At 45.5% G+C, this 18,041-nt stretch overlaps 1 protein-coding gene and 1 pseudogene across 2 annotated transcripts in view; one reads left to right on the top strand and one right to left on the bottom strand.

Annotated features, from left to right (window-relative positions):
* The window catches only part of KIAA1549 (KIAA1549 ortholog), a 129,800-nt gene that overhangs the window by 42,315 nt on the left and 69,444 nt on the right, over positions 1-18,041 (bottom strand). For both annotated transcript variants that reach the window (XM_036329004.1, XM_036329006.1), the window contains exons 9-12: positions 14,590-14,767; positions 10,587-10,771; positions 2,129-2,325; positions 163-251 (exon numbers count right to left, since the gene is read on the bottom strand). In XM_036329004.1, coding sequence (XP_036184897.1) covers positions 163-251; positions 2,129-2,325; positions 10,587-10,771; positions 14,590-14,767 — 649 coding nt within the window. The remainder of the gene's footprint in view (positions 1-162; positions 252-2,128; positions 2,326-10,586; positions 10,772-14,589; positions 14,768-18,041) is intronic.
* LOC118666530 lies at positions 10,960-12,427 on the top strand (annotated as a pseudogene).

Here is an 18,041-nt window from a genome sequence, read left to right as displayed (position 1 = left end):
TTTGAAGTAAAAAAACAAAACGGGAAAAAATACAATATTTGTATTTGCATGTGGCCCGCAGGCTGTAGTTTGAGGACCCCTGCTATTGGAACCTCGTCAGGACTGCTCTGAACGTGGAGAGCGAGGAGTCACAGACCGCTCTGGGGGCTCTGTGGAACTTACCGTCATTCACCGCGCCCGGCGTCTTATCTCCTGCTTCCCTCTCACTGGACTCTTCACTCACGGTAGAGTCAGCATCTGAGGGCGAAACCCTGCAGACACCAAACAAATGTAAGCATGAGCAAACAGAAAGCAAAGGGAGGGGCCGGTCACGCTCATTCGGATGTGGAAGTCAGGCTTCCAGGCCAGACTGGCAGAAATTAGTAGACAATCCAAAAAATTATCTCACGGTCCAGCATCTCCAAGGACACGGACTGCACTTAGTTACCTCCTGAAGATAGTGTAACAGTGCAGGAAAGGCTCGGCAGGCTGCATTTCAACAAAGGCCAAGAAATCAGGGGCCCAATTAGGGGGTGGTCCTTCAGTGACAAGGGCCCTGGCTGGCAGTCTGGTCTGGCTCAGGGCTCGTTGGGTCTGCAGAATCTCCAGGAAGCCAGGGTGTCTGCACTCACCCCACCGAGCTCCAGGTCTTTGGAAGAAGCCTACAGTTACATCCCCAGTGAGATCTGATGCCATAACTAAAGAGCGAGGGTAGCATGGAAGCCAGGGGCACCAGGCTAGTAAAACTCCACCAGCGGGCACCCCTCCCTTTGTGCTCCCTGGATTAAACAGCAGTGTGAAATGCCAACACACTCTGGTGCCCGTGAGGGATGCTAAATTATTATATTAACCACACAGGCCACTGAGATGTCGTGACTAAATGTTTAGGATGAGACTACAAGGGAAGAAAAAAAAAGACTTTGCAAATCTGTACTAGCATATTAATAATCCTTAATGATTTAACTTGTACTTAACCTACAAGATAATTAAGCAAATACCATCTCTCTCCTTAATGCAGTTTCTTTTGTAAAGATCATCTATTAAATTCTTAAAACTAGGCCAGAACCCCCGGAGAGGTTTTCTGATGTCAGGAATTATAACATCATTTCAAATATTGGTATGAGCCCACACCACTTTTTTCCTTTTAGCAGAAAATCAGGATCCAAAGTATCAAAGCTCAAAGACAGGCTGATAATTTTAAGGCTTTAGTAGCCAAAGCTTGACTGTGATGATCTAAAGTCAGCTTAATAAAGCCTGACTCTGAACTGGGTCTCCTTTAACAGAGCTGTAGCCCTGCTCAGGGCATCAGAGGGTGAGGGGACCTCCAGGGAGTGTGTAATCAAGCAGTTCTCCACGCGGTGCTTTACCCTGATAAGAGGAATGAAAATAAACAGAGATGGGAGCTGGGCAGGGAGATGGGAGGTGGTGAAGAGTCCATGCAAACATACTAACAATGGTGACATCAGCCGCCAGAAAAATCAAGCAAAGATAGAAAGATGTGCCAACCGGTGTGGCTCAGTGGTTGAGCGTCAACCCATGAACCAGGAGGTCACAGTTCAATTCCTGGTCAGGGTACATGCCTGGGTTACAGGCTCGATCCCCAGAGTGGGGCATGCAGGAGGCAGCTGATCAATGATTTTCTCTCATCATCATCCTCTCTCTCTCCCTTCCTCTGAAATCAATAAATAATTTTTTTAAAAAGATAGAAAGCTGTGATAACGGAAGGTCACCTGCAGACAGAGCAATGAAGGCATGATGGGCCAGGACAAAGCCAGTACTGGGTGGGTATCGTGTGCTATGCACCTTTTAGACATGGTTTCTGATATCATTATTGAAGGCCAAGCTTGCTCACCCAGAATATATACTCTTGAGCTGGCCAATCCCTAATCAAGTCACAGGGGGACCGCCAAACCAGGATGGACAGTGATTCATAATCTTAAATGCTTCGGGGAAAGAGAGCAGACAGCCCCCTCGGGTGGTCCATTGGAGCGGCCCTCGGGCTCGCTGACTTTGGGAAAGCTGGGGTCAGTCTCCCGGGCTACAGGCGTGGGCAATACTCTCCGTCAGCCCTTCTGATACTGGAAACTGACAAACTGAAAATGGAAACATGCTTCACGACAGAGTACAATGCAGAAAGCCCGACACCAACCTTCCTCGATGGCGGACATTCTTGGAGGGGACCTTGGCCTTGGGGCTCGGGACGTCCCCGTTTTCGGAGGGCGTGGTGTGGTCCTTCACAGGCCCTGGCAGCGGAGCAGGCTCATGAATAATCAGGATGTCGTCCTTATTGTGCTGCCCCAGGTGCTGCTTGGCAAAATCAAACCCCTTCACACTGGGGATCTGCAGCTAAAACAAAGAGGCGGGTCGGTCGATCTGAATGCTGGGGACCGTCAAGGAGCCTGTGAGGGCCGGCGAGATCGTGCCTACAATTCCACCAACATCTCAGAAACGTCAAATGTGTACAAGGGGCTGTTTATGCCTTGAGTTTGCAGAAAAGATGGTTACTTGCAAAAACTTAAAGAGCACAAGGATTAAATAGCTAGACCATAATACAAAAGACACCCCAAGACGATCACCGGCCCACTGCCACAGTGGCATATCCATGTGCTATGCAATTCCAGAGACAGTGACACGGGCACAATATTCCACAGAGAAATGGGGACTCGCGTCAGGACTCGGAGGACAGACAGAACTTAGAAGTAAAGAGGTGGGACCCAGAGCGTGATCTGGATTGTCAGGGACCAGCAAACCCTTGAGGCTGGGCAGAGATCTCATTAGCTGCTCTAGACGGGTCAGAATACAGGGAGTGAGAGAAGGCCAGCCTGCATGTGGACGACTCCAAATGCCAGCTTCTAGAGTAGAGACGTGCCTACATATTTCTAAAGAGGCAGATTTCTAAAATTCAAGCAGACAGGACACAAAGGGACCAGGGAAAACGGCCCAACAGTTCCACATGCATGGAATGACAAGAGTGGAGCCCAAAGTCTTAGCAAAGAAAGTGGGAAGGAGGGAAGGAGGGGAGGAAGGTAGGAAGGAAGAGAACTACAGACCAGGCGGGAGGGACTGGATGCCGACCAGAGGCAAAGGAGAGAGAGAGCCAGTGATAACCAGCAGGGGACGCGGAACAGTGGAAGTGACACTGAGGGGAAGGGGTGAGTCATGAAGGAACGATGCCCTGAGGAAATACAAAGTCAGGTTTTGCTTTAAACATGCTTGGGCTGAAATGGCAAAAAAAAAAAAAAAAAAAAAACCCAGCTCCAGAGGAAAGCAGCCGTGTGGCTGGGGTCGGAGGACAGAAGCCTGGGGGACGCCAGGCTGGAGATGTGGCTCTGAGAGCATCTGTCTAGAACAGCCGTGGGCAAACTACGGCCCGTTTGAAATGAATAAAACTATTGAAAAAAAAGACCGTACCCTTTTATGTAATGATGTTTACTTTGAATTTATATTAGTTCACACAAACACTCCATCCATGCTTTTGTTCCGGCCCTCTGGTCCAGTTTAAGAACCCATTGTGGCCCTCAAGTCAAAAAGTTTGCCCACCCCTGGGCTAGAAGGTAACATGTGGGGGAGTTGACAGTATTTTAAGATGAAAACAGTCCATGAATAAAATGTTGGAGGACATCTAATAATTTGGGACTCAGAGAGGAAAAAAGGAAGCCAAGAACAAAATAGAAGCCTACTTCAAAAAAAAAGAGTGCAATAGAAATAAAAGGAGTAAAGAGTTTCTAGAGAGTAATCAGGGCACAGTGATGAGGAGAAAGGGGTCTTTGAAAAAGTCCACCTGTCACACTGGCATATGCACGAGGCCTACGTCCCGGCGAGGCACCCACACCAAACCCACAACCAAGACCCCATGAGCCTGCAACCACAGGTGTGGGCCTCAGCTTCTCAGCCTGTGCTAAGATAGGAGAGGTGCTCACGTATAGGGATGCATGGACAGTAAAGGTGGGGCACCACTAGGTATTAACCATTTCCTTAATTTGAGCTTGCAGGGCATCCTATATAATAAAAGCCTGATATGCTAAGTGTACAACCGTTGGACTGTTCGACCAGTCGCTATGACATGCACTGACCACCAGGGGGCATTCGCTCCGACCAGTAGGTTAGCTTGCTGCTGGGGTCCAGCCAATCAGCCTGGGCGAGATGGGCCGGACATGCCCTGGAGTCCTCTTGCAGTCCCTCCCCAGCCCCGATTATGCACTGGTAGGAGTTCCTCAGTCTGGCCTGTGCCCTCTCACAATCCAGGACCCCTCAGAGGATGTCGGAAAGCCGGTTTCAACCCAATCCCCACAGGCCAGGCCGAGGGATCTCACTGGTGCACGAATCTGTGCACTGGGCCTCTAGTAGGACAATAAACTGCATATAAGTAGTCATCTCAAGGGTCTCCTCATTGCCAGCAGGAAGGCCACGTGCAAGACTAAGCCCTCCCAGCCAGGCTATGTCCCACACCCACAGGTAGTCATATCAGTCAAGAGACATACATAGGCAAACCCGTCTATGGAGTTGTTTTAGCCAAGAGACCATGTGCAGAAGCACAAGGTTTTGTTGTATTTTTGCCAACTTTATGCAGAGATGAGTAACAACACTAACGGCTTAGATTTGTGATCTCTAACTCTAACCTCTTTTTAGCACTAAAAATCCAAGATTAATGGGGTAGGAGAGTAAATCTGCAACCATGATTTATGCCAGCAGAGGGAGACAAAACTTACTGTAAATATAGTTTACAAAGATGTTGCTTGGAAACAAAAGGCAAAGACTGGCCTACCTATATTTTCTAAATCGATGATATCGTGTTTCAAGAGCAGGCTACTCCACCACACAGACAGTGTGTGACTGCCACACACCCCTCGGCTCAGGAATGCTGTTTCGAAAACAATAAACCCAACCTGCTGCTCCATGGCTCCCCACCCCCAACCCTCCCCCCAGGATAAATCCTCATCCCTGAGACTGGATTAGCACACCAAATCCCTGGGGGTGCACACCTTTCTAGAGGCACGTAGTCCCCTTAAGGGAATCAAATTCCAGGTGGACAACTTTTTATATGCTCTCACCTAAACGTGATTTTCCTGAGTGCGCCGGGAATCTGGGCACCAGGCTGGTCCCCCTGTCCAGCCTCCTTTCATAAAAGACCTCCTACTTTACAGAAGAGAGTCGCACCTCTCACCCATGTGGCTGTGACACCTCATTTTAGCTCCATAAACAAGGTGCCTCTAAACAAAAGAATAACAGTTATAATCGTCATCACCATCAGCATCGTCCTATCAATCCTGGTAAAACCCTTTTTGGTATATTCCCCAGTAAGAAAGCAAATGCCTCTAGTGACTGGGAAACACTCTCTTTTGTGAGTAGATGGTTTGCTTTGTCAAAATTGAAGGAGAAGCCCTGCCTAGTCTGGCTCAGTTGGTTGGGCATCGTCCCGTGTGCCGGAGGGCTCCCGGTTCAATTCCCAGTCAGGTTTCAGGCTTGATCCCTGGTGGGGGGCACGCAGGAGGCAGCCGATTGATGTCTCGTTCGCACATCAATGTTTCTCTCTCTCTCTCCCCCTGCCCTCCTCTCTCTCTAAAATTAATCATTTTTCTAAGTGGAAGAAATATTTTTTTTAATTTGAAGGAGGAGCCACAGATTGGAGACCTCCTCTAAGCAAAGCTCTCCAAAGAGAATAAGGGGAAAATATGAACCACACTGTCTCCATGGTGCAGCCTGTGTACCCCAAGTCTAGGAACTAAAGGCCTTCGCTGACCAACTCAGGGCTCATGAATATATCCCTATGTCAAAGTGCCTTACAATGAGACTGACAGCATTCTTATTGCTCTTGGTTGATAAACATCAAGGACTTAATACACAGTCAGCTAAGCGTTCCCAGGCACCAGATAAAGCTGTAGATATAAATTCTGATACAAACTTCCATAACTCAGCAACAGGATGTGACACATGGTACATGCTCTACAAACAGGTGATGACGGAATGAATTTCTAAAGGTCAGCTGAGGCAGAGAACCTATTGAATTTTGGGGGGAACCAAGGAAAGGGTGTTTGCCATAAATGAAACATCCACCACAGCCCTGAAGCCCTATTGCTTCTGGTTGAGTCCCACTAACACCTCTAAATATACCCATTAGATCCTTAGACTTCCCACAGGCTCTGTGAGTCACCACCTTCCACAACATAGAAATTTGGCAACTAATCTGTACTTACCCACAAAACAAAAGCCATTTACACACAGAAGGAAAAAATTACAGAAATCACTGCCCCCCTCCCCACACACACACACACACACACACACACTCATGGAATTAGCTACTTTCATTTCAACCCTACTTTCTGGTACACTTTTTCTATTTCTTTTTTTTTTTTAATCTAAAGTTAAGTCTGGATGTACTGTGTCTCCAACTTCCATATGCAGAATAAACCTGAATTCGTATCTTATAAAAGAAGGGTGGCGATTAATTAGTGCTTTAATATTCATTTAGGACCCAGTTACTTCTGAGTAAGGATAGCTCTTTTGTTCCTTTTTTAAAAATTATGTTTTATTGATTTCAGAGAGAGGAAGCGAGAGGGAGAAAGGGATAGAAACATCAATGATTAGAGAGAATCATCAATTAGCTGCCTCCTGCATGCCCCTCCCCCATCTCCCCCTACTGGGGATTCAAGCCCCAAGCCAGGCATGTGCCCTGACAGGTAATCTAAGCGTGACCTCCTAGTTCATAGGTCAACCCTTCAACCACTGAACCACACTGGCCAGGCTGTTCCTTCTTTCTTTAATATATCACAAAGGGGAAAGGCCCTGGGATCAGTACCCAACCAGAATATGTCACTGACAAGTTAGGAAGGCCTTGTGGAGCAGGTCAGCCAAGTAACAGGCGAGACGCCTGATGAATTTTAAAACACGTGAGCCATAAATATAATACGACCCAGATGGGACAAGACAGAGTGAAGTCCCCAGTACTCGGTGAGTCTGAACCCTGGAAAGGAGCACTAAGATGACAAAGGAAACCACAGAGCAATCCCAGCAGAGCCTAAATGAAAATCTGCGATCTCGAAGAGAATGCGTTAAGCGTTTACAATTGGATGGCTGTGGCCTGTGAAAGCTCACAACAACCACGTGGCGTCTCCACAGTGGTGAGGACCAGGCGAAGTTGTTGCCGTGTGTGTGTCTGCGTGGGGCCCTGCCACCCTCAAGTCTCGAGTCTGGGAGAGCAGTGCTCCAAGATTCTGCTGCCCCCAGGCCACAGCAGGTCATGGTCACCTGACTGCGGGTGAACTAGAAACACCTGCGTGAGGCCTCATGGGATCCTTGCAGAGAATCGAAGAGCAATCACAGAGGCCAAGCTGAACTTGGCTGAGCATCTCTTCAATCCACTGGCCACACTGTCCCCGAAGTGACCATCCCAAACCGACAGACACTCCAGCTACTCTCCCTGCCGAAAACCATTCAGTGGGTCCCCACTACCTACAGCATCCCTTCCCACCCTTACATGTCCTACAAACCTCTCCAAGTCTGGCTCTTGCCTGCCTCTGTCTCCGAAGCTTCAGCTGTGCCCTTCCATACAACCTTGCCCCAGCCTTCTCGAGCTCTGTGCCCTTCCCTCCGCCCGGGCCCACTTCATCTGGCTGCATCCCTGCCCATCAGCCCTGCATCACCTCCTCTCGGAAGACAGAGGTGGCCCCTGCTCCCCGCTCCTGCAGCACCCTCGGAGGACTGACACTGTGACTGCGTCGGCCACTGTAGCCTTGTCCTCCTCCCGTACCAAAGCCCTCGAGAGCAGGACTGCATGTCATCTGTGCCTGTCACCCAGCCTGGCCTGCTCGGCTCTGAGCACATGCTCAGTGTCTGGTGAATGAGCATGCCATTCTGAGGCAGCTCCGCCTGGCGGCCCACGGTGCCAGCCGGCCAGGAACAGAGCTCCAGTCCTGCGCCAACAACAGGGAGTGGCCTGTCCCCAGAGGAAGAAACAAGTTCCCATGGGACCAGCAGCAGGTAGCCCATGCCATCCGTATCCTTAAGTGGAACCTCTGCGAGGCGAGGCGGGTCCAAGCTGGAGGTCTGTGGGGAACAGTGACAAGTGGTGACTTTAGGCTCCAGATTAAAGAGAACACAGATGAAAAGAAAGGCACAGGTTAGGGTGTTTCTCTTTATTATTAGAAAGAAGCAAGAACCCTGCTTCCAAATATGACAGAAAGGCCTCTCCCTCTATCCTATTTCAAACCTAATCGACTCCCAGACAATCTGAAGAGGTTTCCTTTTCCTTACAGGGGAAGGGGGTGTGGATTTTCACTCACCAGATTGATTGTTTCCAGATGTTCATAGCTCTGGGGTTTGAACAAGATTTCAGAGTCGCAGGGAGGCAGCGTCAGGGGTGGGGTGAGCAGGAGGGAGAGAGAGAAAACAGAAAGGCACCCAGAAAAGCAGAGGAACTCTTACAGTCACCTCGGTGACCATCCTTTTCCTACTGAAAACACTTGATAAGTCTAGACCAGCCATGGGCAAACTACAGCCCGCGGGCCGGATCCGGCCCGTTTGAAATGAATAAAACTATTGAAAAAAAAGACCGTACCCTTTTATGTAATGATGTTTACTTTGAATTTATATTCGTTCACACAAACACTCCATCCATGCTTTTGTTCCAGCCCTCCGGTCCAGTTTAAGAGTCCATTGTGGCCCTCGAGTCAAAAAGTTTGCCCACCCCTGGGCTAGACGGTGGGCTCCTGTGCCAGCAAAACAAAGCCCGTGCTTCTGAAACGTCGGGGTGCTGCCCTCTGAGCAAGACACTCCGTCTCTTGGGGAGGCTCCACGCAGAAGGCCTTCCCTGTAAAACGCCTGAGCAACTCCAAAGGCTGGCGTTTCCGTTGGAAACTCTGCCCCTTTGCTTCACAGCCACATCTGGGATGTGACAATATTTCGGAAGTAAAAGTGGGAGGTGGAGAAAGCTTGGGGACTACCCTGTTTTGACCTCAGAGATGCGGTCCTCTGATAGCTTCTTGAAGTAACAGATAATGGATGGGCTCCCACAGTGAGTGTTTACATTAGGAACTGAGGAACCAGAGACCTAAATGCACAGCCGTCTGCACTGGTTACATCTCTCTGAAACCGGACTCTGCACCAGAACAAAAACTTTCCAAATCTATTGCTGATCTCCTGACAATGAAATTCACACTCTGAATCATTTGGAATAGCAAGGAATTTTTTTTCCAGGTTTTTTTTCCGTGCCATTCATTTGTCTAACCACAAAACAACCTTGGCAAAGTAGGGGAAAAATACATGAAGACACGTAACAACTAGAATACTGAAGTATAAAATGCCTCCAACATACTTGATAACCATGTACTTGCAACTTAATAAAGATTTTGCATTTCTTAGTTAATTCATAAGAAAAGGAATATTCTTCGTTTGCCTTTACAGACCTGAAATAAATGTAAAAACAATACTTATTTTTCATTCAGCAGGTCTAGGTTTGTAATGCCCAGAATTTTTTATACTCACACAATCAGAATAAAATTCAAAGGTGAACCAGGCAATTCTTTGTTTCTTATTTGCTTTTTCTTACCCAACTTTTAGAGCTGAGTGAGTCCTCTAACTTTTTGAGTAGAAGGTACATGTTAATAAATACATATGGTCATGACCACGTCCACTCCCTTAGCAATGGCTGATCTCACATGATGCTGAATGTCGGCAGGGAGTGAGTTCTCGCGTACGTGGCATGTTACTGCTCACACCAGGTGAATTAGATACCGACCAAGAGTCAATGTCATTGCTCTGAAACTTGCATGTGGCCATTAAATACTGCAGAAACTGGTGGAACATGTGAGAAGAGAACTGCTGCCACTATAAAAACGAAACTGAACGCTTTAGGAGACGTGGACAAGGAGCTGTTGTCAAATTGGAAGTCAATTCGAAAAGACGGCAGGGCGGGAAGAGGGAGGGTTATAAAACCTGGGGAACTTGGCACTCTGGTTGCTTTGCTCTTTAAAGAAACCCAAACTGGAAACGGCACTGATGGGCATTTATTCTAAGAAAGACCACAGAGAATTCCTCTCAGCAGACAGATACTAATAAAAAAGAAAAAGAAAAAAGAGCTATGTTGAAGGATGTCAATTAAATACCTATTCGTATATTTTAAGTTGAAATGTTTATGGCATGCATTACCATCCTTTAATGACTAAGTGCTCTCGATCAAGGTGGACAGGTGAGCTTGCAACAGGTGGATGGAAAATAAAGGAGCCATCCAGGGAAGTGGTGTATGGAAGAAAGAGACACACAGATGTGAGAAAAATCTCCCTTTGTCCCTATTCTCTGAAGACATCCAGGGTTAAAAGACATTAGAACTCATACCCAGAACAGATGAGATCTAGCTGATGGTCTCAAAAACAACATCTCAGTGGAAGTCAGGGTTCTCGAAGGCCTGGCTAAGCCTTTGCACAGCTTCACCTTCCTGCAAACAGTTCATACTACAGAAGAACGAGGGCCTCAGCAAGCAGATGCGAAGGCAAAGGGACACCACCATTAACCCCAAAAGATGTCCCTAATGGCTCTCTTTCGGTATCGAGAGCCTGGGCTTCCCCATCTCTGCCTGCGAGACGCATGCACGCCCGCCGGGGATGTGCCCTCACCTTCTGGCGCTGCTGGATGCTGGCCACAGCGTCGGGCTGGAAGTCCAGCTTGTCCGTGCGGCAGAGTTTCCAGTAGAGGATGACGACGATCACCATGACCACCAGCACGGGGATGACCACACCGACGATGACCCAGAGGTTGTTGCTCTGGGACTCCGGCGACGGCCGCTTCACCCTGTCCACGGCTGCGGACAAGGAAGGAAGGTCTCTCAGCGACACGCTCTCTGGACAGCCCTTCGGGGCAGGGAGCGTGCCTTCTCCTAGGAGACACCTGGGAAGTTCCTGTCATTCCAGCCCAAGGCAGCGGGTTAAAGGCTATGATCTCCTGAGGACAGGAAACGCGACGAGGTAAACAAGCACAACACAGACGGTTATGTGGTAGATGGGTTAGGGATCACGGTGAGAGATAGGACATGCCTAAAGCAATACGGCTACTTCAATGGCGAAGCTAGGTTAACGTCAGATCTCCTGACTCTCAGTTTATTCTACCAGCTCCCACTCAATTCTCACGGCAGGAATGCTTCCATACCAAAAAGTAGAAATCCTAAATACACGCTCCAAGCCCTGTCTTATCTCCTCACCCGTGTCTCTCCCTAAACCCTGGAAACATGGCTTTTAATCAAAACTGATTTACCCAAGGTACCAGCTGTCAATTTTAAAATCATATTTAATCACTTCCTCTCTCCCTCCCCAGGCATCTTGGCGGCTGCTCTTGGTTGGAGGCCACCCCACACCCAAAGCAGGAAGATGGTGGCCGTGAAGAAGACAAAAAGTCACTGGAGCCGATCGACTCTAGGTTCCAACACGTTTTGAAAAGTGGCCAGTACGTGCTGGGGTACAAGCAGACTCTGAAAATGATCAGACAAGGCAAAGCGAAACTGGTCATCATTGCCAGCGGCACCCAGCCTTCAGGGGATCCGAAAGAGAGACTATGCCATATTGGCCGGGACTGGGGTCCATCACCACAGTGGCAATAAGACCGGACTGGGCACAGCATGTGGAAAACACTAGAGCAATGATTCTCAACCTGTGGGTCGCGACCCCTTTGGGGGTTGAACGACCCTTTCACAGGGGTCACCTAAGACCATCGGGAAACACATATATAATTACATATTGTTTTTGTGATTAATCACTATGCTTTAATTATGTTCAATTTATAACAATGAAAATACATCCTGCATATCAGATATTTACATTACGATTCATAACAGCAAAATTACAGTTATGAAGTAGCAACGAAAATAATTTTATGGTTGGGGGTCACCACAACATGAGGAACTGTATTAAAGGGTCGCGGCATTAGGAAGGTTGAGAACCTCTGCACTAGAGTGTGCAGCCTGGCGAGCATTGATCCAGGTGGTTCTGAAATCATTAGAAGCACGCCAGGACAGCCTGGAGAAAAGCAAGTTGTGCAAAACTGTTCTTTAATAAAACTGGTCAGAGCTTGTTTTTAAAATAATAATAACACTAAAGTAAAATTAAGTCAAGCTTACTTGGAATCTACCACTCCCACCCTTCCTGCCACCCCCGCCCCAGCCCCCCATCTTCCACGGCCTTAGACAATTATGGTTCAATTACTCCGTCCTTCTCAACTTCTTTTCCCAGTTCCTTCCCCTAACCCTGTCTCCCAGGACTGGGCCCTCCCTACTCATCCCTCAGAGGACTCAGCTTTCTTAAAGCTCAGGTTCCAGTCACCAGGCTCAGAAAACCAAAATACCCCTCCTCTGTGCCCAACCTCCTCATCCACTGGGGCTGGCTCATAGCCACCTCTCCAGGCTTCACCTTTGCCTTCTGTTCTGGTTGTGTCTGTCTTGCAGGCAGGATCTTACTATTTCTTTTAAGGTGTATTTTATTACATACATGTACCACGTTGATACATCAATATGGTCATGGCTCTAAGTCTCATCTTTTCAAATACATCTCAGTCATCATGGGCAGGGACCACACTTGGTGCTCTTTTGACGTCCACTATAACACATGCCATGGGATCGAAAGGTTTCTGCTCAAGGGTGTAACAACACAAACAATTCTCCGTGCTGCTTTAAGTTTGGGTTGAGGCTCCGGAGAGAGGGAGGGAGGGAAGTGGGCTTCTACAGCAGCGGTCGCCAACCTTTCGGACCTCACAGACCACCAGTGGTCCGCGAACACCGGTTGGCAACCGCTGCTCTACAGCACACACACTGATGGAGGCCCGAGTTCCAGAGCAGAGCCTACGCAGGAAACAGTGATAAAAATCTGTACCTTTAAATTTGGCCTAAATATAGCTCATTTTGCATGAAAACAACAAACAATATAGAAGGAAGGACAGAATCACACTGAGAGGCTGGGACAACTAGATGTTCTTTTTAGTCCTGACCTAGTGACACCCTGTGAGAGGCACCGTTGATCACAACGAGGCCCTGACCCAGGGCCCGCAGCTGCCTCGGGCTGCCCTGGTGTTGGATAGGATTCCAATCCCAGACTGTTACCCCTGTGGTTTTTGGCACGAAAAGGAGGAAAGAGAGGTGCAAAGAAAAACTATCACCACAGGTGGAAGTGAGCTGGAAAGTGCCCATACCCTGCTGCAATTCATCTTTGTTTTTAAATATTTTTATTGATTTTTGAGAGAGAGAGAGAGAGAGAGAGAGAGAGAGAGAGAGAGAGAGAGATGTGAGAGCAAAACATCAACTGAGCCTACAACCCAGACATGTGCCCTGACTGGGAATCAAACCAGCAACCTTTTGGTACATGGATCGCCCATCCATGCACCAAACTGAGCCACAGCAGCCAGGACCAATTCATCTTTTTAAAAAGTGCAGTGTTTCTCTGGAGTGGGACACCGCTCCGACAACCAGGAATGTCATATATGAAAAAAAAAAATGTAAGTACGTGCTTTATTTTTTCTCACTGCTTTGAAATAGAACACACTAACATACAATTACATCTCAAATACACACACCACCAGTGGTTATTTGCCTTAAGTCTCCCATCATCTTTTACAAAATGGAGAAAGTGTGCCCATTAGCCCTCTTTCTGGTTAGTGTCCAGGGACAAGTATGGATTCCATGAAGAATCCTCTATTGCCAAAAATCATTTCAAAGCTGTCATTTTAAAAACTGCCTTTGTTACCTACCTATTTGCTCTATAGAGTTTTCCAATGTTCTCTGATGCTGAGTCCCTTCTAACCACTCACCTACCCTTTACTGTTGGGAGCAACTATCACTGAGCTTTGAAAGGAATTGCTCTCAGGATCATAAAGGAAAAACAGTCACATTAAAATAGCACTCTGATTCATAAAGGTATATTTAGAGAGAAAAACACTCTTCCGTGCCACTCCTTTTCTTAATTTTAAATACCCCAAATCTGTGAGTTGGAAAAAAGTACTGAGAGCAGCCTTTGCCAGGGGACAGGGGCCTCGTATCTTCCAAAAATAATAAAGAAATATCAAAATAACCTCTTTCTAAATAGTGGAGCGGTGTGAGGCGAGGGTGGGAGGCAAACAGGATTGAAAAGGGTGAGGATCAAGGGCTTCTTTGTGTGGAAAGACCCAGAAGGAAGCCAATAAATGCAGAGGGCACCGCCCGGCTTCCTGCGTGACTCACTGTCCCCACCAACGTTCAAAATGACATGTAAGATTCTGGAATAAATACAGAGAAAACACGTTATTTTACCTAAGACAAATTTTTGAAACGAGAAATAGGACCAGAGTAGGGGAAAAAGTACTAAAGTAAACTTACGTTACTATAACTCACTAGTAGAATGCTATGAATACAAAATACTAGGTAGGAAAAAAGGCAGTGAAGGCTATCACCACAAGCAATGGAAATAAAGGTCCTTTCAAATACATTCTAACAACTGACATCTTATGTAAGTGCCACTTAGTAATATGGTGTAAGACATAGGTCTACTGCAGCCACCTAAGAATGCTTTAAACTCAGAGTTCACCGTCAGGAAAAGACTGGCCTTTGAGCCCATCACAGCACAGCGCAGATGGCTACTCAGGGGCCAAGCCTCGGGCACTTACGTTGGGCAACAGCGCCTTGAATTCGGTAACCCAAGATAATGGCTGCTCTCTGAATGTCGATCTTGTTGATCAGGTCTGAAGACTTGACTGCACTGAGTCGTTCTCCGTCTTGATCCTCCACAAAGTAGATGAGCTGCACGGGATCGTCATCTCCCTCCAGCCGCGACACGTTTACCACCTGAAAGACAACGGACACCATTGGCATTTGAGAAGTCATGTGTCCAGATGCCCTTTCTCTGGGCACTCAACCTTGACTGTGTTATTCAGCATTTATTCATCCTCATCGTAAGCTCCTTGCATTATTTCGGGTTCCGGAATCCCTACCATGCTCTCTTGCTGGGAAGAGGGACCGTTAAGATGCAAGTTCCGCTGTGTAGAATAGCAAAGGCGCTTCGGATTGCTCGAAGGCTTCTCTGAGACAAAAGGCCAGGAGGGTACACAGACCACAGGCTGCCAGTCCGGGAATCTACCAAGAAGCTCCAATGTGTCATGGGAGGATGCTCCTGTCCTCATAGCATCAACCACAGAGGAACTATTAGTGGTTCTATCTGATTGCTTCTTGAATCTGTCAGTATTTTCTCTCTGTTCTTCTGGGACAGGCCTTCTCAACCTCGGTACTACTGCCATTTTGGTCCAGGTAATTCTTAGATGTGAAGGTCTGTACTGAGCACTATAAGACGTTTAGATGCATCCCTTCCCTCTACTTGCCAGAAGCCAGAGGTAACAGCCACGTCCCCCCCCCCCCACCACCACCACCACCACCACCAGTTGTGACAAGCAGAATGTCTCCAGGCAGTGCCGAAATGTGCCCTGGGAGGAGCAAAATCATCAACGTTTGAGAACCACTGCCCTTGGGATAAAAACTCTGATACATTCTTTAAGACCCCACCCTCGATAATGGACAGGTCATTCAGAGAATCAATAAGAAAACAGAAGATTTGAACAACACTATAGACCAAAGAAACCTAAGAGACATACACAGAAAATTACATCCAATGGCAGAATACACATTCTTCCCAAGGGCACACAGAACAGTTTCTAGGCTAGACCATATACTAGGCCACAAAAATAGTCTCAACAAACTCAAGAAATTTTATCAAGTATCTTTACAGACCACAATAGTGAAATTAGAATCAATAATAAAAGGAAAGCTGGAAAATTCACAAATACGTGGAAATTAAACAACACACTCCTGAAACAACCAATGGACCAAAGAAAAGATCAAAAGAAAAATAAGAAATATCTTAAAACAAATGAAAGCAGAAACACAACATACCAAAACTTATGAGATGAAGCAAAAACAGTTATAATAATGTTTATAGCTATAAATGTATACACCATGAAAAAGAAATATCTCAAATAAGCAATCAATTTACAACTCAAGGAACTAGAGTATGAAGAAAAAACTAAGCCCAAAGTTAGCAGAAGGAAATAATAAATATTATAGCAGAAATAAATCAAATAGAGAACAGGAAAACAATAGAAGAGTTTAACAAAATGAGTTGGTTCTTTGAAAAGATAAACAAAATTAACAAACGTTTAGCTACACTAACCAAGAAAAAGTAAGAGTTCTCAAAAATTATAAATGACAGAGGAGGTATTACAACATATACCACAGAAATAGAAAGGATCAAAAGAGACTACTATAAATAATGATACACCAACAAATTGGACAATCTAGACACTACAGAAGTCCTAGCCACAGCAATCAGGCAAGAAAAACAAATACAAGGCATCCAAATCAGAATGGAAGACAAACAATTGTCTCTGCTTGCAGATGACATGATCTTACAAATTAAAAAAAAAAAAACTAAAAATTCTACCAAAAAACTATTAAAATTAATAAATGAATTCGTAAATTTGCAGGGTACAAACTCAACACAATGAAATAAATCAGTTATATTTCTATAAACTCACAATGAACTATCTGAAAAAGAAATAAAGAAAATAGTGCCATTCACAATAGCATCAAAAATAAGAAAATACTTGGGAATAAATTTAGCCAAGCAAGTGAAAAATACGTACACTAAAGATTATAAGACATTGATGATTGAAGAAACCACAAATAAATAGAAAGATATTCCATGTTCACATATAAGAAGAATTAATATTGTTAAAATATTAGTCCATATTACCCAAAGTAGAGATTCAATGCAATCCCTATCAAAATTCCAATGGCATTTTTTACAGAAATAGAGAAAATAATCCAAAACTGTATATGGAACCACAAAGACCCTGCTGACAAAGGAGCCAAGAATACTCAATGGGAAAAGACAGTCTCTTTGATTAATAGTGTTAGGAAAACCAGATATTCACATGCAAAAGAATAAAACTGGACCACTTATCTTATCACTCACAAAATTAGTTCTTAATGGAAAGACTTAAGTGTAATACCTGAAACCATGAAACACCTAGAAGGAAACAGTGAAAAAAGCTCCTTAACACTGGTCTTGGCAAAGATTTTTTAGATATGAGACCCAAAGCACAAGCAACAAAAGCAAAAATAAACAAGCGCAACTACATCAAACTAAAAAGTTTCTACACAGCAAAAGAAACAATCAACAAAAATGAAAAGGCAACCTATGGAATGTGAGAAATATTTGCATATCATATATCTGATAAAGGTTTAATATCCAAAACATACAAGGAACTCATACATCTCAATAGCAAAAAAAAAAATTTTTGAATAGACATTTTTCTACCAAAGACATACAAATGCCAACAGGCATATGAAAAGGTGCTCAACATCTTAGTCATCAGGAAAATGCAAATCAAAACCACCATGAGATATCACCTCATACCTGTCAGAATAGCTAATACCAAAAAGCAAGAGATAAGTGCTGGTAGGATGTTATAAAAAGGGAACCCTAGTGCACTGTTGGTGGGAATATAAATTGGTACAGCCATTATGGGAAATAGTATGGCAGTTCCTCCAAATTTAAAAAAATAGAACTACCCTATGATCCAGCAATTATACTTCTGGGTAAATATCCAAAGGAAATGAATTCACTGTGTTGAAGAGATATCTGCACCCTCATACTCACTGCAGTATTATTCACAACAGCCAAGACATGGAAACAACGTAAGTGTGTATGTATGGGTGAACAAAGAAAATGTAGCGTACAAAAAAAATGGAATAATATTCACCCATAAACATAGCAGGAAATCCTGCCATTTATAACAACATGGACGGACCTTGATAGCATTATGTTAAGTGACTTAAGTCAAAGACACATACTGTATGATCTCATCTATATGTGGAATCTTAAAAAAAAAAAAAAAGGCAACTCACAGAGTAGATTGGTGGCTTCCAGAAGCTGGGCTTGAGGGTAATGGGTACAGGTTGTCAAAGGGAACCAACTTCTAGTTTTATGTCTGGGGATCTAATATACAGCATGGAGAATGCAGTTAATGATACTATGCTGTATACTTAAGACTTGCTAAGAGAATAG

The sequence above is a fragment of the Myotis myotis genome, unplaced genomic scaffold (assembly GCF_014108235.1).
Source record: "Myotis myotis isolate mMyoMyo1 unplaced genomic scaffold, mMyoMyo1.p scaffold_m19_p_11, whole genome shotgun sequence".
Taxonomy (NCBI): domain Eukaryota; kingdom Metazoa; phylum Chordata; class Mammalia; order Chiroptera; family Vespertilionidae; genus Myotis; species Myotis myotis.
Note: the sequence above shows the minus strand (reverse complement) of the source record. Positions and strands in the feature narration are given on the sequence as shown.